The following is a 26,171-nucleotide window of genomic DNA, read 5'->3' as shown; positions in this document are numbered from 1 at the left end:
AACATTACTTACATTTATATTTGCTATAAGTATATATAATGCACTCATTGTACTCAAGTTAATTACATTTATATTTGCTATAAGTATATATAATGCACACATTGTACTAACATTACTTACATTTATATTTGCTATAAGTATATATAATGCACACATTCTACTAACATTACTTACATTTATATTTGCTATAAGTATATATAATGCGCACATTGTACTAACATTACTTACATTTATATTTGCTATAAGTATATATAATGCACTCATTGTACTCAAGTTAATTACATTTATATTTGCTATAAGTATTAATAATGCTCACATTTTACTGAAGTCTGCAGATGTTCTCCCAACTAATTCGCTTTATCGGTTTTGCAGATAAACAAGTTTTGTTTTCCCGCGGACTGCGTGCGTGCGTGCGTGTGCGTGCGTGCTTTTGCCTTCATTCTGTGAGCGATAAAGCGGATCGAAGTATCGATCGACAGACATGAAGGAGTGACAAAGTAAGGATCGTTAAGTCCGAGGAGGAATTAAGGATCTCATTTAATTGACATTTAATTGACTATTTGCAAAAAAGGTGAATCACATTAAGAAGGTTTTGTCTTTTGGGTTTTTTAACGTCGCCAATGTTCCTTCTTCTATTTGACTACAGGAAATAAATATATACACATCTATTTGACTACAGGAAATAAATATATGCACATCTATTTGACCACAGGAAATAAATATATACACATCTATTTGACCACAGGAAATAAATATATACACATCTATTTGACTACAGGAAATAAATATATGCACATCTATTTGACTACAGGAAATAAATATATGCACATCTATTTGACTACAGGAAATAAATATATGCACATCTATTTGACTACAGGAAATAAATATATACACATCTATTTGACCACAGGAAATAAATATATACACATCTATTTGACTACAGGAAATAAATATATACACATCTATTTGACTACAGGAAATAAATATATACACATCTATTTGACCACAGGAAATAAATATATACACATCTATTTGACTACAGGAAATAAATATATGCACATCTATTTGACTACAGGAAATAAATATATGCACATCTATTTGACTACAGGAAATAAATATATACACATCTATTTGACTACAGGAAATAAATATATACACATCTATTTGACTACAGGAAATAAATATATACACATCTATTTGACTACAGGAAATAAATATATACACATCTATTTGACTACAGGAAATAAATATATACACATCTATTTGACTACAGGAAATAAATATATGCACATCTATTTGACTACAGGAAATAAATATATGCACATCTATTTGACTACAGGAAATAAATATATACACATCTATTTGACTACAGGAAATAAATATATACACATCTATTTGACTACAGGAAATAAATATATACACATCTATTTGACTACAGGAAATAAATATATACACATCTATTTGACTACAGGAAATAAATATATACACATCTATTTGACTAAAGGAAATAAATATATGCACATCGCGCACAAAAAGCCCATCTAATATATTTTATATTTATTACATTTACTTATCACTCAATCGTATCCAAAAATATCCATCCATCCATCCATTTTCTACCGCTTATTCCCTTTGGGCTCGCGTGTAATTATTCGGGCTATAAAAAATGATAGGGTTTTATTTTCTATGATTGACAAATGTAAAGATGAAAATATCAAATCATTTCAACGCAGTGAGAGAAAGAATTATTCTTTTCAAGTGGAGAGCATCAAATAGCATTTATCTCATCCAACTAAATACAGCAAATAAATACTAATACAGCAAAGAAATACTAATACAGCAAATAAATACTAATACAGCACATAAATACTAATACAGCAAATAAATACTAATACTAATAAAGCAAATAAATACTAATACAGCAAATAAATACTAATACTAATAAAGCAAATAAATACTAATACTAATACAGCAAATAAATACTACTACAGCAAATAAATACTAATACAGCAAATAAATACTAATGCAGCAAATAAATACTCATACAGCAAATAAATACTAATACTAATACTGCAAATAAATTATAATACAGCAAATAAATACTAATACATGCAGCAATTAAATACTAATACTAATACAGCAAATAAATACTAATACTAATACAGCACATAATTACTAATACTAATACAGCAAATAAATACTAATACAGCAAATAAATACTAATACTAATACTGCAAATAAATACTAATACTGATACAGCAAAAAAATACTAATACTAATACAGCAAATAAATTCTAATACAGCAAATAAATACTAATACAGCAAATAAATACTAATACGGCAAATAAATACTAATACTAATACAGCAAATAAATATAAATACAGCAAATAAATACTAATACAGCAAGTAATAAATACAGTGAAATGTTTGAGGAACTATCATCAGATTACAATTCCATCAGTAATAGTGATCCATGTTTGGATCACTATTGTCCGAGCCGTGTGTGTGTGTGTGTGTGTGTGTGTGTGTGTGTGTGTGTGTGTGTGTGTGTGTGTGTGTGTGTGTGTGTGTGTGTGTGTGTGTGTGTGTGTGTGTGTGTGTGTGTGTGTTCCAATACTCATATACTTTTTTTTTCATTCTGAAGGGATGTTGAAAATATAAATTCAAGTACATTTTGAAAATAAAATCAATGCATTTTTTTAGTTTTTTAACTTTTCATAATGTGAAATAAATGACATTATTCGATATGATTAATACATATTGTCTGAGATGATTCTATTAAGAGAGAAATGAATGACAATATTCGATATGATCAATAACTATTGTCTGAGATGATTGTAATCAGAGAGAAATAAATGACAATATTCGATATGATCAATAACTATTGTCTGAGATTATTCCAATAAATGATGAATAAATAAATGACAATATTCGCTATGATCAATAACTATTGTCTGGGATGATTCTAATAAGAGAGAAATAAATGACAATATTCGATATGATCAATAACTATTGTCTTAGATGATTGTAATAAGAGAGAAATAAATGACAATATTCGATATGATCAATAAGTATATTGTCTGAGATGATTGTAATAAGAGAGAAAGATGAAGATGAAGAGAAGGCGTCATCAGGAGAATGAAATGAGACATTTTGCAAAGAAAGAAGGCCCAAACACGCAAACACGACAAAGCTTCGTGCTTGACGTGTTTGTTCCTTGCTTGCTTCTGCAACTGATGGCCAAGTATCGATCATCGATCACTTCAGTCTGACTCGGCGCGCATTCCTAAATACATTTTTGGTTTTTTTCTGCGTCTTTATTCTTGTGACCTGAGCAGCTGACATCCAAATAAATGTTTGTTTTGTTGTGTATTGAACACAAATGTTTTGTTTGTTGTGTATTGAACACAAATGGTTTGTTTGTTGTGTATTGAACACAAATGGTTTGTTTGTTGTGTATTGAACACAAATGGTTTGTTTGTTGTGTATTGAACACAAACGGCTCACGGCGTCTATTCTCTCCCAATAAGGTTATTATTGATATTTGGGCCGCGTGCTATTGGCTTTGTAAACGTCGATGACGTCACAACAATTCAAAGGCGTTTCACAAATAAATCTCAGCCTTTGTATTTCTTTCAAAAGATTCTTATTTGCCTTAAATGTGTTAATGTGAGGTCAGTCATGGAGAAATAGATGCAGCATTTAGAATAAGTGTGACAAACTGTATCAATATTCCCTGCAGTTCATGTACAATCTCACACACAATTTGGTTTCAATTGAGCCTTAAATAAAACCTTCAAATAAAAATAAGCAGAGAAGAAAATGAAGGTAGTCTAATTATTCCATTTAAAATAATTATGTTTAAAATATAAACTGAATCAAAACAAAACATTTGTGTTTACAAAATGTCAATAATGAAAATGTTACACTTTTTACTTATTTGATGGACAGGAAGCATAATGTTGTGCACAATTACACTTCAAGGTCACAATTACACTTCAAGGTCACAATTACACTTCAAGGTCACAATTACACATGAAGGTCACAATTGCACTTCAAGGTCACAATTACACATGAAGGTCACAATTACACATGAAGGTCACAATTACACTTCAAGGTCACAATTACACTTCAAGGTCACAATTACACATGAAGGTCACAATTGCACTTCAAGGTCACAATTACACATGAAGGTCACAACATAACATCTTTCAACACTTCACTTGTGTGTGTGTGTGCATACAACACTTAAGTTGTGTGTGTCATGTCTGTTGAACATGTTTTGTTTAAGTCATGTTCTGTTTGGTTTTTGGACACTAAGTTCCTGCTTTTTCACTCTTGTTTTGTCACCATAGCAACCCATTAGTTTTCACCTGTCATGTCACGCACCTGTCTCACGCTTTGCACTCGCACACCTGTCACTAATCATGTCACTGCTATTTAAGCCTGTCTGTTTCAGTTGATCGTCCTGGTGACATGATCTATCCTTTCATACCATGCTACTTCTGACACCCCTGCTACCTCTGTTTGTCTTCATGCTACCATAGTTCCATGCCAAGAAAGTTTGTTTATTGTTCATAGTTTCTGCCTTTGTGCAAGTTTTGTTTCATTAGTCAAGTGTGTTCTCCGCCATTGTGCGCGCCTTTTGTTTGCTTCCTTTTTTGTAGTCTGTTAGTGTTTAAAATAAAAGATGTACTTCCATTCACGCCTTGCCCGCGCCAACTTTCCTTTGCATTCCTGGAAAACACAACACCCAAGGTCCACGTTTTGACAGAATGTCACCAGCAAAAACGTTTTTCAGCAAGAAAGTTGGACAAAGTGGACAAGTTGGACGAGGGAGCGTGGGCGGTCCTGCACGCGATGGAGGAAGAGACGCTGCGTTATTCCTCCGTGGAGCGCAGAGACTGGATGTGGGGGCCAAATGGAAAACTGGTGCCAATAAACTCCGTGTGGCCCCACGACATTGGCGCGTCGCTCCATTCCCGGAAGCGCCGGCAAAAGCGGAAGCCGTCAGGAAGAGCTTCTCTGAGCCGTCAGGACGCGTCACTCCCGCAAGCTCCTCCCCCTCCGGGCGGAAGCAAGCAGTAGGCCCTGATGACATCACAGACCAGGATTTTTTTTTCAAAGCTTTTTCTTTTGATCACCCGCCTCCAGCAAAAGACTCGTCTATGATAAAACATTATCAAAACATGTACTTGAAAATTAGGTCTTATCAGTCACAGCCATCTGAATTTCATGCCCCGCCCCCCCAGGACTCAAGCCCCGCCCACGTCACAAAATTCCTTTTTTTTTTCAACAACTCAATCCCAGGTAGAAAAAAAAAGACTTTTTGGACAATTTAAAGGGGAGGATTCTGCCCCCCTCCTGACCTCCCTCCACCTACCCCAAAAGACGGTTCCAGACAGCAGGGAGCGCATGTGGTATCAGCTCCTTGAGGGGGGGGCTAGGGCTGGGAACTGTTCAGGTGGGGTCGCTCAGCGTCATGCCAAGCCACAGCCACCAGCCCGGCCGCCGCCACCGGTCTTTTCGGCCTGGGAAAACAAAACAACCCATAGTCCAAGTCCTGACAGTGTGTGCATACAACACTTGAGTTGTGTGTGCATACAACACTTAAGTTGTGTGTGCATACAACACTTACGTTGTGTGTGCATAAAGGCTGTTGACGTTGTTGGAGTAATACAATAAATGCAATGACGTAAACACCTAACTTGTGAATAAAGTTAGGTAAATATTCAGCTTGTTTCCTGCAGCAGCAGTTGTGAGGTCAGAGGTCACGTAGTTCAAATATTACATTCCACATCAACATGTGAGGTCAGAAGTCACGTAGTTCAAATATGACATCCAACATCAACATGTGCACGTCCAAATCTACAAATTGTCTCAGATAATGTCATCTTCTTTCATGTTGATGTAGTATTCCTGCACTGTGACACATGCATAATGATGACATCATTTTATGTTGATGTAGTATTCCTGCACTGTGACACATGCATAATGATGACATCATTTTATGTTGATGTAGTATTCCTGCATTGTGACACATGCATAATGATGACATCATTTTATTTTGCTGATGTATTCCTGCATTGTGACACATGCATAATGATGACATCATTTTATGTTGATGTTGTATTCCTGCATTGTGACACATGCATAATGATGACATCATTTTATGTTGATGTAGTATTCCTGCACTGTGACACATGCATAATGATGACATCATTTGATTTTGCTGATGTATTCCTGCATTGTGACACATGCATAATGATGACATCATTTTATGTTGATGTAGTATTCCTGCATTGTGACACATGCATAATGATGACATCATTGTATGTTGATGTTGTATTCCTGCATTGTGACACATGCATAATGATGACATCATTTTATCATCAGTGTGTGAATGTGTGTGTGTGAATGGGTGAATGTGGAAATAGTGTCAAAGTGCTTTGAGTTCCTTAAAAAAAGGTAGAAAAGCGCTACACAAGTACAACCCATTTACCATCATTTTATGTTGATGTAGTATTCCTGCATTGTGACACATGCATGCATAATGATGACATCATTTTATGTTGATGTAGTATTCCTGCATTGTGACACATGCATGCATAATGATGACATCATCATGAATCACCTGACAGTCATCAACTGAACATGCGAGTAAATAAAAGTTCTCCCATATTCTCTCTCAGGCATGGTTGCTAAGCAACAAATGACTAAGACAGAACTGTCAATCACTTTGCCACAGGTGAGTATTTGAGTGTTGCACAGCAATATTTCCTCCACAAGGTGCTGCTTCCTTCAAACAATAAAGATAATAAAGTCTTGTTATTGGGGCTCCACACAAAGCTCTGATTGGCTAGTTCTATTTTAAGCAACATCACATACAAGGCTTCATATCCAAAGGTCAGAGGTCGCTGGTAGGATTATTCAGAGACAGTCTTATCTTGCACATGTGGAGGCAAACATTATAGCCATGCAGTGCCAGAAGGGACATCAACACTTCTTCAAAGGGGAAAGAATTAGCAGACACACTTCATGCTTTTTGGGACCTTTGTATCTTTCAGCATCATTTGTGGACTTGTTGTTTTCATGTGGGGTTCACCATGCATGTATACACACACTTCATGTTCTTTGGGACCTTTGTATCTTTCAGGATGATTAGCTGTGGACTTGTTTGGGGGTTGACTATGCAAGTACAAACCCCGTTTCCATATGAGTTGGGGAATTGTGTTAGATGTAAATATAAACGGAATACAATGTTTTGCAAATCATTTTCAAGCCATATTCAGTTGAATATGCTACAAAGACAACATATTTGATGTTCAAACTCATAAACATTTTTTTTTTTGCAAATAATCATTAACTTGGTCGCAGTTGGTCGCTACATCTGTAAGTGCAAGTCAAAACTCTCCTATGAAAGGCGAAAACCGTTTATCAACAACACCCAGAAACGCCGTCGGCTTCGCTGGGCCTGAGCTCATCTAAGATGGACTGATACAAAGTGGAAAAGTGTTCTGTGGTCTGACGAGTCCACATTTCTAATTGTTTTTGGAAACTGTGGACGAGTGTGTTCTCCAGACCAAGGAGGAAAAGAACCATCCGGATTGTTATAGGCGCAAAGTGTAAAAGGCAGCATGTGTGATGGTATGGGGGTGCATTAGTGCCCAAGACATGGGTAACTTACACATCTGTGAAGGCACCATTAATGCTGAAAGGTACATACAGGTTTTGGAGCAACATATGTTGCCATCCAAGCAACGTTACCATGGACGCCCCTGCTTATTTCAGCAAGACAATGCCAAGCCACGTGTTACATCAACGCGGCTTCATAGTAAAAGAGTGCGGGTACTAGACTGGCCTGCCTGTAGTCCAGACATTGAAAATGTGTGGTGCATTATGAAGCCTAAAATAGCAGAAGGGAGACCCCCGGACTGTTGAACAACTTAAGCTGTACATCAAGCAAGAATGGGAAAGAATTCCACCTGAGAAGCTTCAAAAATGTGTCTCCTCAGTTCCCAAACCTTTACTGAGTGTTGTTAAAAGGAAAGGCCATGTAACACAGTGGTGAACATGCCCTTTCCCAACTACTTTGTCACGTGTTGCAGCCATGAAATTCTAAGTTAATTTTTATTTGCAAAAAAAAAATAAAGTTTATGAGTTTGAACATCAAATATGTTGTCTTTGTAGCATATTCAACTGAATATGGCTTGAAAAGGATTTGCAAATCATTGTATTCCGTTTATATTTACATCTAACACAATTTCCCAACTCATATGGAAACAGGGTTTGTACATGTACGCTCACATCTGCTGTGTTTAATTATGTGCTGCAATTTAGTGGTCATCAATACAAGCTCATGTTCAATAGATGTGAGAAATGTGTGTGTTTACAAACCCAGCATGGATTGTAGTCTACAACAAAGACAGACAGAGGAAGATGAAGACGGAGAGCGAGAAGAGGAGAAATAGATGAAGGTTTAAATATGCGTGTTTTATCAGACACATTAGGCTGCGTTTGCCAACTATGGATGACTACAATGAATATGCATTTCACATGGGGTTACTTTAAAAGTTCTCTACGTACAAACGGTGTGTGTGTGTGTGTGTGTGCGTGTGTGTGTGTGTGTGTGTGTGTGTGTGTGTGTGTGTGTGTGTGTGTGTGTGTGTGTGTGTGTGTGTGTGTGTGTGTGTGTGTGTGTGTGTGTGTGTGTGTGTGTGTGTGCGTGTGTGTGTGTGTGTGAGAGCAGGGTTGGTGTTAAGGTGATTAGTCTGGTGGCTTGGCGATAGAGAGAGTTGGTCAATAAACCATCGATCTCCCATTGCAAGTGTCGGGGGGGTAGTGGGAACGGGGGCGAGCGAGGATAGGGAGAGAGTCAGGGCTTGGCTTGACTTTTAAAAATCCTTTACTCTGCCCGTGACAAATAACCCCTTAGACCGCATGCAAAATGTGGAGAGCCCACACTGGACCACTCACACACACACACACACACATACCTACCTGTGTGTAGGTGTGTGTGTGCGTGTGAGTGTGCACACTTACACACACACACACACACACACACACACACACCTACACTGCGTTTTTCCCTGCACAACAACAATGGCCTGAAGAGAATGTTTGTAGAAGTATTGAGTTGACTGCAGTGAAGTTCCTTAGCAGAGCGTTACTTCCTGTAGGCTGCAACATGACTGAGGCCAGCATCACTTCACTTCTAGCACTTCTAGCAACAACTCTCTTACAAGAGCTCAACTACAAGCAAACAGTAAATAGTCTTTTCAATCACCTTCATGTGGAGACGACTCCTTAAAGACGTCCACCACAGTCACTGAAATAAGACTTTAGTTGGATGAGACACAACTTGTTAAAGACGTCCACCACAGTCACTGAAATAAGACTTTAGTTGGATGAGACACAACTTGTTAAAGACGTCCACCACAGTCACTGAAATAAGACTTTAGTTGGATGAGACACAACTTGTTAAAGACGTCCACCACAGTCACTGAAATGAGACTTCAGTTGGATGAGACACAACTTGTTAAAGACGTCCACCACGGTCACTGAAATAAGACTTTAGTTGGATGAGACACAACTTGTTAAAGACGTCCACCACAGTCACTGAAATAAGACTTTAGTTGGATGAGACACAACTTGTTAAAGACGTCCACCACGGTCACTGAAATAAGACTTTAGTTGGATGAGACACAACTTGTTAAAGACGTCCACCACGGTCACTGAAATAAGACTTTAGTTGGATGAGACACAACTTGTTAAAGACGTCCACCACAGTCACTGAAATAAGACTTTAGTTGGATGAGACACAACTTGTTAAAGACGTCCACCACGGTCACTGAAATAAGACTTTAGTTGGATGAGACACAACTTGTTAAAGACGTCCACCACAGTCACTGAAATAAGACTTTAGTTGGATGAGACACAACTTGTTAAAGACGTCCACCACGGTCACTGAAATGAGACTTCAGTTGGATGAGACACAACTTGTTAAAGACGTCCACCACGGTCACTGAAATAAGACTTTAGTTGGATGAGACACAACTTGTTAAAGACGTCCACCACAGTCACTGAAATAAGACTTTAGTTGGATGAGACACAACTTGTTAAAGACGTCCACCACGGTCACTGAAATGAGACTTCAGTTGGATGAGACACAACTTGTTAAAGACGTCCACCACGGTCACTGAAATAAGACTTTAGTTGGATGAGACACAACTTGTTAAAGACGTCCACCACGGTCACTGAAATAAGACTTTAGTTGGATGAGACACAACTTGTTAAAGACGTCCACCACAGTCACTGAAATAAGACTTTAGTTGGATGAGACACAACCTGTTAAAGACGTCCACCACGGTCACTGAAATAAGACTTCAGTTGGATGAGACACAACTTGTTAAAGACGTCCACCACGGTCACTGAAATGAGACTTCAGTTGGATGAGACACAACTTGTTAAAGACGTCCACCACGGTCACTGAAATAAGACTTTAGTTGGATGAGACACAACTTGTTAAAGACGTCCACCACGGTCACTGAAATAAGACTTTAGTTGGATGAGACACAACTTGTTAAAGACGTCCACCACAGTCACTGAAATAAGACTTTAGTTGGATGAGACACAACTTGTTAAAGACGTCCACCACGGTCACTGAAATAAGACTTCAGTTGGATGAGACACAACTTGTTAAAGACGTCCACCACGGTCACTGAAATGAGACTTCAGTTGGATGAGACACAACTTGTTAAAGACGTCCACCACGGTCACTGAAATAAGACTTTAGTTGGATGAGACACAACTTGTTAAAGACGTCCACCACTGTCACTGAAATAAGACTTTAGTTGGATGAGACACAACTTGTTAAAGACGTCCACCACTGTCACTGAAATAAGACTTTAGTTGGATGAGACACAACTTGTTAAAGACGTCCACCACGGTCACTGAAATAAGACTTTAGTTGGATGAGACACAACTTGTTAAAGACGTCCACCACGGTCACTGAAATAAGACTTTAGTTGGATGAGACACAACTTGTTAAAGACGTCCACCACGGTCACTGAAATGAGACTTCAGTTGGATGAGACACAACTTGTTAAAGACGTCCACCACGGTCACTGAAATGAGACTTCAGTTGGATGAGACACAACTTGTTAAAGACGTCCACCACGGTCACTGAAATAAGACTTTAGTTGGATGAGACACAACTTGTTAAAGACGTCCACCACTGTCACTGAAATAAGACTTTAGTTGGATGAGACACAACTTGTTAAAGACGTCCACCACTGTCACTGAAATAAGACTTTAGTTGGATGAGACACAACTTGTTAAAGACGTCCACCACGGTCACTGAAATAAGACTTTAGTTGGATGAGACACAACTTGTTAAAGACGTCCACCACAGTCACTGAAATAAGACTTTAGTTGGATGAGACACAACTTGTTAAAGACGTCCACCACGGTCACTGAAATAAGACTTTAGTTGGATGAGACACAACTTGTTAAAGACGTCCACCACGGTCACTGAAATAAGACTTCAGTTGGATGAGACACAACTTGTTAAAGACGTCCACCACGGTCACTGAAATAAGACTTTAGTTGGATGAGACACAACTTGTTAAAGACGTCCACCACGGTCACTGAAATGAGACTTCAGTTGGATGAGACACAACTTGTTAAAGACGTCCACCACGGTCACTGAAATAAGACTTTAGTTGGATGAGACACAACTTGTTAAAGACGTCCACCACGGTCACTGAAATGAGACTTTAGTTGGATGAGACACAACTTGTTAAAGACGTCCACCACAGTCACTGAAATAAGACTTTAGTTGGATGAGACACAACTTGTTAAAGACATCCACCACAGTCACTGAAATGAGACTTTAGTTGGATGAGACACAACTTGTTAAAGACGTCCACCACAGTCACTGAAATAAGACTTTAGTTGGATGAGACACAACTTGTTAAAGACGTCCACCACGGTCACTGAAATAAGACTTTAGTTGGATGAGACACAACTTGTTAAAGACGTCCACCACAGTCACTGAAATAAGACTTCAGTTGGATGAGACACAACTTGTTAAAGACGTCCACCACGGTCACTGAAATAAGACTTTAGTTGGATGAGACACAACTTGTTAAAGACGTCCACCACAGTCACTGAAATAAGACTTTAGTTGGATGAGACACAACTTGTTAAAGACGTCCACCACGGTCACTGAAATAAGACTTTAGTTGGATGAGACACAACTTGTTAAAGACGTCCACCACAGTCACTGAAATAAGACTTTAGTTGGATGAGACACAACTTGTTAAAGACGTCCACCACAGTCACTGAAATAAGACTTTAGTTGGATGAGACACAACTTGTTAAAGACGTCCACCACGGTCACTGAAATAAGTCTGATGATGAACTTTGGGTGAATGAGACACAAGCTCTAAGTTTACAGACAGGATGTTCTGCACTTTGACCCAGATCCTCACCGCAATGTACCTGCAGGCATGAAGCAGCCCTCCTTCCACCTCTACCGTATTTATGAAAACATCCATGACTTCAATAACCTGTAAATGTTTGTCTTGCACTGCAGGGAACAAACCCAGGCTGTCACTAAAAGGCAGATGTAGTTAAATATTAGGAAGTCAATATTAAAGAATTAGACAGTGATAAAAACAATATGATTACAAGACGAGTACAACTCAATAGTTTCAAGAAAAAGTGAAACTAGTACAATATTTAATGCAATATCTAATAATTCTGTGCTTCCCTTGTTATATGAAATATATTTTAAAATATAACTCTTACTGATCATATACTTTAATAGAGTGGTACATACAGTACATGATAAACTGTTGAACCTTTGCCAAATTCACCAATTGAAATGAATTGAAATCAGAACAGCACAATTTTAACATGCCTTTAGAAAAAGTAACTGTTGGATAAAAAAAATACTGTGTCAAAAACAACACAATAAAATGTAGTCAAATGTAACTGTAAAGAACATGTCAATCTCCAGCTGTAAAGAACATGTCAATCTCCAGCTGTAAAGAACATGTCAATCTCTGTGAAAAAGGAGTCGAGAGCCAAGGTTATCTGTGAAAAATGAGTCGAGAGCCAAGGTTATCTGTGAAAAAGGAGTCGAAAGCCAAGGTTATATGTGAAAAAGGAGTCGAGAGCCAAGGTTATCTGTGAAAAAAGAGTCATGCTCTTGTTACTCTAATGATTTGTTGGAGTCTGTGTATTCTTCTTAGTTTAGTAACCAGTTATGTTTGTCAATGCTCCCTTGCTTTGCTTTTGTTGTTGCTAGCTGACTGATTAGCCACACCTGCTTTCTGTTTGTTGATTAGTGTCCTCACCTGTTTCTGTCCCTAATCATCCTCTTTATATTCTGCTCGTTTCCCTGTCTTAGTTGCTGCTCCATTGTTCGCTACGGACGACACTTTGTTGTTGCTTTCATGCCACCTATGTTTATCTTCCTGCTACGCTAAGCTAGCCTAGCAGCAGTTTGTGTCACATTGTCTTGAAGTAAAGAACTCTTGCTACCTGCACGCTGCTTCAGGTCCTCTGCATCTTTGGAATGGCAAAAACTTCCCAACATGCCATCCTAAGACAGTTACCTTACTTACGTACCTGGAGACCAGAATAGACCTAGATACGTGATCCAGGTGCGCGAGACTGGCGATCTAAAGAAAGTCAAGAGTCACCAACTAAGTACTCCTGATTTCCACAAGGAGTGTGACGTCAACATGGCGACCGTCATTATTGTAACATTCCAAGGAATGGAAGCTCAGACAGTTTGTCTTTCTTTATTTCACAACATGAAACCTTCTCATACAACGAGCTCAATCTTCGTGTCTTGCTCTCGTTTTGGCCAACATTCTTTTCACGACACACGTCACTTCCTGTCCTTGCCCCAGAAGTGCAGTTTTACTTCATTTGAAATCTTTGGGGAAATATGTTACCTTTTAAAAAATACTACCAGCGTATCACATTTATAGAATGTCTTTATATATATATATATATATATATATATATATATATATATATATATATATATATATATATATATATATATATATATATATATATATATATAAAGTTTTAAAAAAAAAAATGAAAAAAAATAATAATAATAATAATAATGAATGAAAAAGTATTTTACATAGATTATAACATGTAGAAACAAAATACATACAAAGAGGCTTACACACCTGCATCTCTGGGAGCACAGCCCCTACACACCTGCATCTCTGGGAGCACAGCTCCTACACACCTGCCTCTCTGGGAGCACAGCCCCTACACACCTGCATCTCTGGGAGCACAGCCCCTACACACCTGCATCTCTGGGAGCACAGCTCCTACACACCTGCATCTCTGGGAGCACAGCTCCTACACACCTGCATCTCTGGGAGCACAGCCCCTACACACCTGCATCTCTGGGAGCACAGCCCCTACACACCTGCATCTCTGGGAGCACAGCCCCTACACACCTGCATCTCTGGGAGCACAGCCCCTACACACCTGCATCTCTGGGAGCACAGCCCCTACACACCTGCATCTCTGGGAGAACAGCCCCTACACACCTGCATCTCTGGGAGCACAGCTTCTACACACCTGCATCTCTGGGAGCACAGGCCCTACACACCTGCATCTCTGGGAGCACAGCTTCTACACACCTGCATCTCTGGGAGCACAGCCCCTACACACCTGCATCTCTGGGAGAACAGCCCCTACACACCTGCATCTCTGGGAGCACAGCCCCTACACACCTGCATCTCTGTGAGCACAGGCCCTACACACCTGCATCTCTGGGAGCACAGGCCCTACACACCTGCATCTCTGGGAGCACAGCCCCTACACACCTGCATCTCTGGGAGCACAGGCCCTACACACCTGCATCTCTGGGAGCACAGCCCCTACACACCTGCATCTCTGGGAGCACAGGCCCTACACACCTGCATCTCTGGGAGCACAGCCCCTACACACCTGCATCTCTGGGAGCACAGGCCCTACACACCTGCATCTCTGGGAGCACAGCCCCTACACACCTGCATCTCTGGGAGCACAGCCCCTACACACCTGCATCTCTGGGAGCACAGCCCCTACACACCTGCATCTCTGGGAGCACAGCCCCTACACACCTGCATCTCTGGGAGCACAGCCCCTACACACCTGCATCTCTGGGAGCACAGCCCCTACACACCTGCATCTCTGGGAGCACAGCCCCTACACACCTGCATCTCTGGGAGCACAGCCCCTACACACCTGCATCTCTGGGAGAACAGCCCCTACACACCTGCATCTCTGGGAGCACAGCCCCTACACACCTGCATCTCTGGGAGAACAGCCCCTACACACCTGCATCTCTGGGAGCACAGCCCCTACACACCTGCATCTCTGGGAGAACAGCCCCTACACACCTGCATCTCTGGGAGCACAGCTTCTACACACCTGCATCTCTGGGAGCACAGGCCCTACACACCTGCATCTCTGGGAGCACAGCTTCTACACACCTGCATCTCTGGGAGCACAGCCCCTACACACCTGCATCTCTGGGAGAACAGCCCCTACACACCTGCATCTCTGGGAGCACAGCCCCTACACACCTGCATCTCTGTGAGCACAGGCCCTACACACCTGCATCTCTGGGAGCACAGGCCCTACACACCTGCATCTCTGGGAGCACAGCCCCTACACACCTGCATCTCTGGGAGCACAGGCCCTACACACCTGCATCTCTGGGAGCACAGCCCCTACACACCTGCATCTCTGGGAGCACAGGCCCTACACACCTGCATCTCTGGGAGCACAGCCCCTACACACCTGCATCTCTGGGAGCACAGGCCCTACACACCTGCATCTCTGGGAGCACAGCCCCTACACACCTGCATCTCTGGGAGCACAGCCCCTACACACCTGCATCTCTGGGAGCACAGCCCCTACACACCTGCATCTCTGGGAGCACAGCCCCTACACACCTGCATCTCTGGGAGCACAGCCCCTACACACCTGCATCTCTGGGAGCACAGCCCCTACACACCTGCATCTCTGGGAGCACAGCCCCTACACACCTGCATCTCTGGGAGAACAGCCCCTACACACCTGCATCTCTGGGAGCACAGCTTCTACACACCTGCATCTCTGGGAGCACAGGCCCTACACACCTGCATCTCTGGGAGCACAGCTTCTACACACCTGCATCTCTGGGAGCACAGCCCCTACACACCTGCATCTCTGGGAGAACAGCCCCTACACACCTGCATCTCTGGGAGCACAGCCCCTACACACCTGCATCTCTGTGAGCACAGGCCCTACACACCTGCATCTCTGGGAGCACAGCCCCTACACACCTGCATCTCTGGGAGCACAGGCCCTACACACCTGCATCTCTGGGAGCACAGCCCCTACACACCTGCATCTCTGGGAGCACAGCCCCTACACACCTGCATCTCTGGGAGCACAGCCCCTACACACCTGCATCTCTGGGAGCACAGCCCCTACACACCTGCATCTCTGGGAGCACAGCCCCTACACACCTGCATCTCTGGGAGCACAGCCCCTACACACCTGCATCTCTGGGAGCACAGCCCCTACACACCTGCATCTCTGGGAGAACAGCCCCTACACACCTGCATCTCTGGGAGCACAGCTTCTACACACCTGCATCTCTGGGAGCACAGGCCCTACACACCTGCATCTCTGGGAGCACAGCTTCTACACACCTGCATCTCTGGGAGCACAGCCCCTACACACCTGCATCTCTGGGAGAACAGCCCCTACACACCTGCATCTCTGGGAGCACAGCCCCTACACACCTGCATCTCTGTGAGCACAGGCCCTACACACCTGCATCTCTGGGAGCACAGGCCCTACACACCTGCATCTCTGGGAGCACAGCCCCTACACACCTGCATCTCTGGGAGCACAGGCCCTACACACCTGCATCTCTGGGAGCACAGCCCCTACACACCTGCATCTCTGGGAGCACAGGCCCTACACACCTGCATCTCTGGGAGCACAGCCCCTACACACCTGCATCTCTGGGAGCACAGGCCCTACACACCTGCATCTCTGGGAGCACAGCCCCTACACACCTGCATCTCTGGGAGCACAGGCCCTACACACCTGCATCTCTGGGAGCACAGCCCCTACACACCTGCATCTCTGGGAGCACAGGCCCTACACACCTGCATCTCTGGGAGCACAGCCCCTACACACCTGCATCTCTGGGAGCACAGGCCCTACACACCTGCATCTCTGGGAGCACAGCCCCTACACACCTGCATCTCTGGGAGCACAGCCCTTACACACCTGCATCTCTGGGAGCATAGCTCCTACACACCTGCATCTCTGGGAGCACAGCCCTTACACACCTGCATCTCTGGGAGCATAGCTCCTACACATCTGCATCTCTGGGAGCACAGCCCTTACACACCTGCATCTCTGGGAGCATAGCTCCTACACATCTGCATCTCTGGGAGCACAGCCCTTACACACCTGCATCTCTGGGAGCACAGCCCCTACACACCTGTGGCTCGTTTGGGCTAATCAGCCGGCTTCTTAAGACACCCTCTCTTTGTCTCCAGCGTCTCACTCGTGCTCTCAGAGATCTCCTACTTCTCGCCAGGTGTCTTTGCTCTTGAGTTGGAATTCTGGTTTTGTGAGTTTGGTGCCTTGTCACCTTTTTGTTGTAGTTTTGCTCTCACCTTTTTCCCATATTAATATGATTTTCTGTTCGGCCATTTTTGTTGTCACTTTTCACTCGAATAATTTTCAGTTGATACTTTGTTGCTATATTTCTTGATGAACTATACTTTTGTTGTTACTTTGTTAATAAACCCTTGTTGTGTGTATACTCTGCTACTGGGTCCTGGCTTCCTTGTCTGAACCCTGACAACAAATCTTTCAATCCAACATACACATGCAAGGAGAGAATCATATGTAGATATTTATTTGTAGGAGAAACTCCACTCCAACAAACGCATTACCTCAAATCAACTATGAGTACATAAACCTTCCCATACAAGTGTTAATATATGCAAATGACTGCTGCCGTGAATGGGTGTGGTTTGTTCCTCCCTTGGGTGTTGGCGTGGTCGCAGGGTGAGCTCAGAGAGGAGCGATGAGGGGTGAAAGGTCACATGACCCCGGAAAATAGCTCAAGAGCCCAAAGGACGGACGTCAGGATAATTGAGGAGGGAATGGTTATTGAACAACTCATCATTTTGAGTCTTTGGCCACATCAGGTGGGGTTGACAGGGATGGAGGCAGGCGGTGGGATGTGAGCATCCAACTGTGGAAGTGTTCCTGTCATAAATCATGGACAGACTGGAGGATGGATGCCAGGAAAGTCTTTGTGGAACCTCAGGACATTCAATCATCTAACTGGACTGTCTTAGAAGATGTTTCACCTCTCTTCACTTCATGGTAGGAAAGAGTCGTGAGGGAAACTATCTATGTGAAGGTTGAAAAACCATCCCTGAACACAGTCATGCGACACCACCTGTCTCCCACATACAACACTGTCCTTTCAACCATTCCCAAAAGACTCTGCAATTTAGCCTCAACAAATAACAGCAGTTAGAAACATTATGCTCACAGAAGTTGACCAGAATGTCATTTGTGCCATTTGTCTACAACTGAATGGAATGTTTACGTGGGGATTCTGACTATTTTGGACTGGTAGTCGTCGATCCACGGCCATGGTTCTGCCACACAATACCTCAATGCTAACGAGAGGAAATTACACTGTCGTTAGCTTTGACAGTTAGGGTTGTTTGTTTGCATCTCAACAGTTGTTTTTCTCACTACCATAGGGCCAAACTATCCTTGCCCAGGCACACACTCCTGGTTTTGGACTATAAATATTAGGGGGTTTGGCACCAACTGCTAGACTAGATGTGACCAATCTAAGTCCAAGACCAGATGTGACCAATCTAAGTCCAAGACTGGATGTGACCAATCTAAGTCCAAGACTAAATCTGACCAATCTAAGTCCAAGACTAGATGTGACCAATCTAAGTCCAAGACTAGATGTGACCAATCTAAGTCCAAGACTGGATGTGACCAATCTAAGTCCAAGACTAGATGTGACCAATCTAAGTCCAAGACTAGATGTGACCAATCTAAGTCCAAGACTGGATGTGACCAATCTAAGTCCAAGACTAGATGTGACCAATCTAAGTCCAAGACTAGATGTAACAATCTAAGTCTAAGACTAGATGTGACCAATCTAAGTCCAGGACTAGATGTGACCAATCTAAGTCTAAGACTAGATGTGACCAATCTAAGTCCAAGACTAGATGTAACAATCTAAGTCTAAGACTAGATGTAACAATCTAAGTCTAAGTCTAGATGTAACAATCTAAGTCTAAGTCTAGATGTAACAATCTAAGTCTAAGACTAAATGTAACAATCTAAGTCTAAGACTAGATGTAACAATCTAAGTCTAAGACTAGATGTAGCAATCTAAGTCTAAGACTAGATGTAACAATCTACGTCTAAGACTAGATGTGAACAATCTAAGTCTAAGACTAGATGTAACAATCTAAGTCTAAGACTAGATGTGAACAATCTAAGTCTAAGACTAGATGTAACAATCTAAGTCTAAGACTAGATGTAACAATCTAAGTCTAAGACTAGATGTAACAATCTAAGCCTAAGACTAGATGTAACAATCTAAGTCTAAGACTAGATGTAACAATCTAAGTCTAAGACTAGATGTAACAATCTAAGCCTAAGACTAGATGTAACAATCTAAGTCTAAGACTAGATGTAACAATCTAAGTCTAAGACTAGATGTAACAATCTAAGTCTAAGACTAGATGTAACAATCTAAGTCTAAGACTAGATGTAACAATCTAAGTCTATGAACATGAAGTGATGAAGTCTAGTCAGATGAGAGGTGAAACATCTTCTAAGACAAACCAAACAATCCTGTTGTGATGATTGAATGCCCTGAGACTACAAAGACCTGAGACTACAAAGACCTGAGTCTACAAAGACCTGAGACTACAAAGACCTGAGACTACAAAGACCATAGACGACAAAGACCTGATGAATGACAACCTTCATAGACATGTCCTTTTGTAAAAGTAAACACAGTGTGCAACCAGATGTGATATTTCATAGAAGATGCTAAATGAGTGGGAAAGTAGCTTGTTTGTTCTTCTCCTTTCTCCTTCTACTTTCCTCCATGTTCCTCTCCTTTGTCCTTCTACCTGCCTCCATGTTCCTTTCCTTTGTCCTTCTACCTGCCTCCATGTTCCTCTCTTTCTCCTTCTACCTGCCTCCATGTTCCTCTCCTTTGTCCTTCTACCTGCCTCCGTGTTCCTCTCCTTTGTCCTTCTACCTGCCTCCATGTTCCTCTCCTTTCTCCTTCTACCTGCCTCCGTGTTCCTCTCCTTTGTCTTCTACCTGCCTCCATGTTCCTCTCCTTTGTCCTTCTACCTGCCTCCATGTTCCTCTCCTTTGTCCTTCTACCTGCCTCCATGTTCCTCTCCTTTGTCCTTCTACCTGCCTCCATGTTCCTCTCCTTTCTCCTTCTACCTGCCTCCATGTTCCTCTCCTTTGTCCTTCTACCTGCCTCCATGTTCCTCTCCTTTGTCCTTCTACCTGCCTCCATGTTCCTCTCCTTTCTCCTTCTACCTGCCTCCGTGTTCCTCTCCTTTGTCTTCTACCTGCCTCCATGTTCCTCTCCTTTGTCCTTCTACCTGCCTCCATGTTCCTCTCCTTTGTCCTTCTACCTGCCTCCATGTTCCTCTCCTTTGTCCTTCTACCTGCCTCCATGTTCCTCTCCTTTGTCCTTCTACCTGTGTCCATGTTCCTCTCCTTTGTCCTTCTACCTGCCTCCATGTTCCTCTCCTTTCTCCTTCTACCTGCCTCCATGTTCCTCTCCTTTGTCCTTCTACCTGCCTCCATGTTCCTCTCCTTTGCCCTTCTACCTGCCTCCATGTTCCTCTCCTTTGTCCTTATACCTGCCTCCATGTTCCTCTCCTTTGTCCTTCTACCTGCCTCCATGTTCCTCTCCTTTGTCCTTCTACCTGTGTCCATGTTCCTCTCCTTTGTCCTTCTACCTGCCTCCATGTTCCTCTCCTTTGTCCTTCTACCTGCCTCCATGTTCCTCTCCTTTGTCCTTCTACCTGCCTCCATGTTCCTCTCCTTTGTCCTTCTACCTGCTCTGTTCAGAGAGCCCTTCCCCCACATATTGTCTTCTCCGCCATGCAGTCCCTCAAAGTATTGTGGAGGTATTGATTAGGAGGCATTGATCGTCACTGTAGAGAGAATCTGGGGTGAGGCAAGCGCAGCTCCTGGGTTTAACGCTTGTTACACACCGTTAGCCCGCAATCTCAAGGAGGGTAATCAGAGTCCACACTCCTTCATCACTTCATTTACCTCCTTGGGTTGTTCTCCTCTTCCTCTTTCACAGAGCAGCACAGGCCAGGAAAACACACCTTTAGCATGAAGTAGTACCACATGGGTGTGATGCACTCCATCCAACCTTAAGGTGCTGCTAACAATGTGCAGGTAAGGACAGGGTATGGAAAGGACAAATGACATAGACCAGAGTATGGAAAGGACAAATGACATAGACCAGAGTATGGAAAGGACAAATGACATAGACCAGAGTATGGAAAGGACAAATGAAATAGACCAGGGTATGGAAAGGACAAATGACATAGACATGGGTATGGAAAGGACAAATGACATAGACCAGAGTATGGAAAGGACAAATGAAATAGACCAGAGTATGGAAAGGACAAATGACATAGACCAGAGTATGGAAAGGACAAATGACATAGACCAGAGTATGGAAAGGACAAATGACATAGCCCAGAGTATGGAAAGGACAAATGACATAGACCAGGGTATGGAAAGGACAAATGACATAGACCAGAGTATGGAAAGGACAAATGATAGCCAATCAGCAAAGTGCTGTTACTGTCTTTTTGCCAGCGCTGACCCCTTGACCCCATTTCATGACACTCAGGTCAAAGGTCAGCAAGGCAGGGGTCAAAGGGCATTGCCATGAGAGGGGTTGTCATGGTTACAGCACTAGCTGAAGACCAGTAAGAGAGATGATGATGATGCTGGACTCACACTGTTCATTCAGAAATACTTGTAGAAGATTTAGAGCTGGAGTATTTTCATTTGATGACATTTTTATTTGAACAATTAGGACAAATGAGATGATCCTAACCTACAACACTGTCCATTTTATTTGAACAATTAGGGTACATGAGATGATCCTAACCTACAACACTGTCCATTTTATTTGAACAATTAGGACGAATGAGATGATCCTAACCTACAATACTGTCCATTTTATTTGAACAATTAGGACAAATGAGATGATCCTAACCTACAATACTGTCCATTTTATTTGAACAATTAGGACAAATGAGATGATCCTAACCTACAACACTGTCCATTTTATTTGAACAATTAGGACAAATGAGATGATCCTAACCTACAACACTGTCCATTTTATTTGAACAATTAGGACAAATGAGATGCTCCTAACCTACAACACTGTCCATTTTATTTGAACAATTAGGATACATGAGATGATCCTAACCTACAACACTGTCCATTTTATTTGAACAATTAGGACAAATGAGATGATCCTAACCTACAATACTGTCCATTTTATTTGAACAATTAGGATACATGAGATGATCCTAACCTACAACACTGTCCATTTTATTTGAACAATTAGGACAAATGAGATGCTCCTAACCTACAACACTGTCCATTTTATTTGAACAATTAGGATACATGAGATGATCCTAACCTACAATACTGTCCATTTTATTTGAACAATTAGAACAAATGAGATGCTCTAACCTACAACACTGTCCATTTTATTTGAACAATTAGAACAAATGAGATGCTCTAACCTACAACACTGTCCATTTGTCATGACCTGTCACTCCAGGTCATGTCTTGTTTTGCATGTGTTTTATACCGTAGCTCTCCTATGATTAGGCTCTATTTCTGTTTAAAAGAGAACTGCACTTTTTTTTACAATGTTGCATATCATTCACAATCATTTTGGCAACAGATGTTATTATTTTAATGCATTCTACATTTGAAATAAACGTAAATAAAAGTCTGCTTACAACGGAGCCAATGGGAGGTCCTCTACTTCACCCATAAAATCCAATAAATAACCTTTTAAAAAGCACCAACAATACTCCATTTACATTTTGTGACTTGAATATTACCAAGTCTTTGTGATATTGTTATTGTAAATATTAACAATATTAGTGATATTTTTATTATAAATATTAACAAGTATTAGTGATATTGTTATCATCAATCAATGTTTACTTATATAGCCCTAAATCACGAGTGTCTCAAAGAGCTGCACAAGCCACAACGACATCCTGGACTCATATCCCACATCAGGGCAAGGAAAAACTCAACTCAATGGGGCGACAATGAGAAACCTTGGAGAGGACCGCAGATATGTATATATATACAGTATATATATATATACACTGTAGGTATATACAGTATAGGTATATACAGTATAGGTATATATATGTATATATGTATATAAAGGTATATACAGTATAGGTATATATATATATATATAGGTATATATGTATATAAAGGTATATACAGTATATATATATATATATATAAAGATATATACTGTACAAGATAGGCGTAATATGATCAAACTTTCTTGTTCTTGTCAAAAGTCTAGCAGCCGCATTTTGTACCAACTGTAATCTTTTAATGCTAGACATAGGGAGACATGAAAATAATACGTTACAGTAATCGAGACGAGACGTAATGAATGCATGAATAATGATCTCAGCGTCGCTAGTGGATAAAATGGAATGAATGTTATCGATATTACGGAGATGAAAGAAGGCCGTTTTAGTAACACTCTTAATGTGTGACTCAAAGGAGAGAGTTGTTTTAGTAACACTCTTAATGTGTGACTCAAAGGAGAGAGTTGTTTTAGTAACACTCTTAATGTGTGACTCAAAGGAGAGAGTTGTTTTAGTAACACTCTTAATGTGTGACTCAAAGGAGAGAGTTGTTTTAGTAACACTCTTAATGTGTGACTCAAAGGAGAGAGTTGTTTTAGTAACACTCTTAATGGGTGACTCAAAGGAGAGAATTGTTTTAGTAACGCTCTTAATGTGTGTCTCAAAGGAGAGAGTTGTTTTAGTAACACTCTTAATGTGTGACTCAAAGGAGAGAGTTGTTTTAGTAACACTCTTAATGTGTGACTCAAAGGAGAGAGTTGTTTTAGTAACACTCTTAATGTGTGACTCAAAGGAGAGAGTTGTTTTAGTAACACTCTTAATGTGTGACTCAAAGGAGAGAGTTGTTTTAGTAACACTCTTAATGTGTGACTCAAACAAGAGAGTTGTTTTAGTAACACTCTTAATGTGTGACTCAAAGGAGAGAGTTGTTTTAGTAACACTCTTAATGGGTGACTCAAAGGAGAGAATTGTTTTAGTAACACTCTTAATGTGTGACTCAAAGGAGAGAGTTGTTTTAGTAACACTCTTAATGTGTGACTCAAAGGAGAGAGTTGTTTTAGTAACACTCTTAATGTGTGACTCAAAGGAGAGAGTTGTTTTAGTAACACTCTTAATGTGTGACTCAAACAAGAGAGTTGTTTTAGTAACACTCTTAATGTGTGACTCAAAGGAGAGAGTTGTTTTAGTAACACTCTTAATGGGTGACTCAAAGCAGAGAGTTGTTTTAGTAACACTCTTAATGTGTGACCAGTGTAATTGTTTGGTATATTATAAATATTAACAAGTATTAGTGTTATTGTTATTATAAACATTAAGAAGTATTAGTGTTATTTTGTATTATAAATATCAACAAGTATCAGTCTAGTTTATGAAGGACAGCACCACAGCAGGGTGTGGTTGTCACTCCTGCTTCTTTGGGTAGAAGATAGCAGATATCCACATTTGCAGGGTCCATCTCCATGCATACTTGACAACCTTCACTGAAAGTATTTCTTACATATATATATATATATATATATATATATATATATATATATATATATATATATATATATATATATATATATATATATATATATATATATATATATGTAACGGTGTAGAAACAGACATTCATTATGCTTGATTAAATTATGAATGAAGTGTTGCAACAGCGCCTGTTGCTGGCGAGAAGTGGTATGTACAGTTACCTACAGGAAGTGGTATGTACAGTTACCTACAGGAAGTGGTATGTACGGTTACCTACAGGAAGTGGTATGTACAGTTACCTACAGGAAGTGGTATGTACGGTTACCTACAGGAAGTGGTATGTACAGTTACCTACAGGAAGTGGTAAATACAGTTACCTACAGGAAGTGGTATGTACAGTTACCTACAGGAAGTGCTCAGAACTGTGAAGCCTTCCAACTGGTGAGACACGTGTTTACATTGTCCGAGATTGATGACTAATTAGTGAATATTGACTGTTTATATTTTGATTGGTACTTTGTAATGTACACATAAAAAGGTTGGCTAATTGGTATTGACTAAAACTGTATCTTAGAGTGATATTTTGAAGACAATAACATACTTTTACTGTGTAACTAATTGGTGATGTTGATGTGTTATTTAGAGAATCCCGTGAGCCAAGTGGACTCACAGTCTCACAATGTGCAGTGTTTTGCAGGTAACATTATATTTCATGCCACTGTGATTGTGTGCTGTCCTCACCTATTATTATTATTATTATTATTATTATTATTATTATGATGCTAATAGTAGCTTAGCTAGGCCGCAGCCTGGTTTGAAGTAGCCATTTTGGATGCGAGGTGCGTTCAGGGACATCCTGTAAAATGTAGTGACTGTCAATTTACTGTGTATTTTGCATATTAAAAAAAAGGATTATTGTAAATTTAAGTTTACCAATATCAGTACAGGTGAAACCAACTGAGTTGAGTTTAAGTTTATTTCGAACTGAGAGAATGAATATGATAATTAGTATGACGATTTGGTTTAAACACTGTATGATCACACCCAAATGTAACATGTTTGTAAAATGACACTGTGGTTTTATTATGTCAAACATCAGAAGTGTGAAGCCTTCCAACTCAGAATCCTGTGACCCAAGTAGACTCACAGTCTCACAATTTGAACTGTTTTACTCCTGTGGTTACGTT

The 26,171-nt window shown here is 41.0% G+C and overlaps 1 protein-coding gene across 1 annotated transcript in view; it reads right to left on the bottom strand.

Annotated features, from left to right (window-relative positions):
• Positions 1 to 20,370, bottom strand: part of LOC133618949 (one cut domain family member 3-like) — a 56,651-nt gene extending 36,281 nt beyond the window's left edge. Inside the window, exon 1 of the mRNA XM_072915160.1 lies at positions 20,295 to 20,370. Coding sequence (XP_072771261.1) covers positions 20,295 to 20,370 — 76 coding nt within the window. The remainder of the gene's footprint in view (positions 1 to 20,294) is intronic.
• Positions 20,371 to 26,171: the final 5,801 nt, after the last annotated feature.

This window comes from Nerophis lumbriciformis, linkage group LG19 (genome assembly GCF_033978685.3).
Source record: "Nerophis lumbriciformis linkage group LG19, RoL_Nlum_v2.1, whole genome shotgun sequence".
Lineage (NCBI taxonomy): Eukaryota > Metazoa > Chordata > Actinopteri > Syngnathiformes > Syngnathidae > Nerophis > Nerophis lumbriciformis.
The sequence above is the reverse complement of the archived record's forward strand: the minus strand, read 5'-3'. Positions and strand labels throughout refer to the sequence as shown.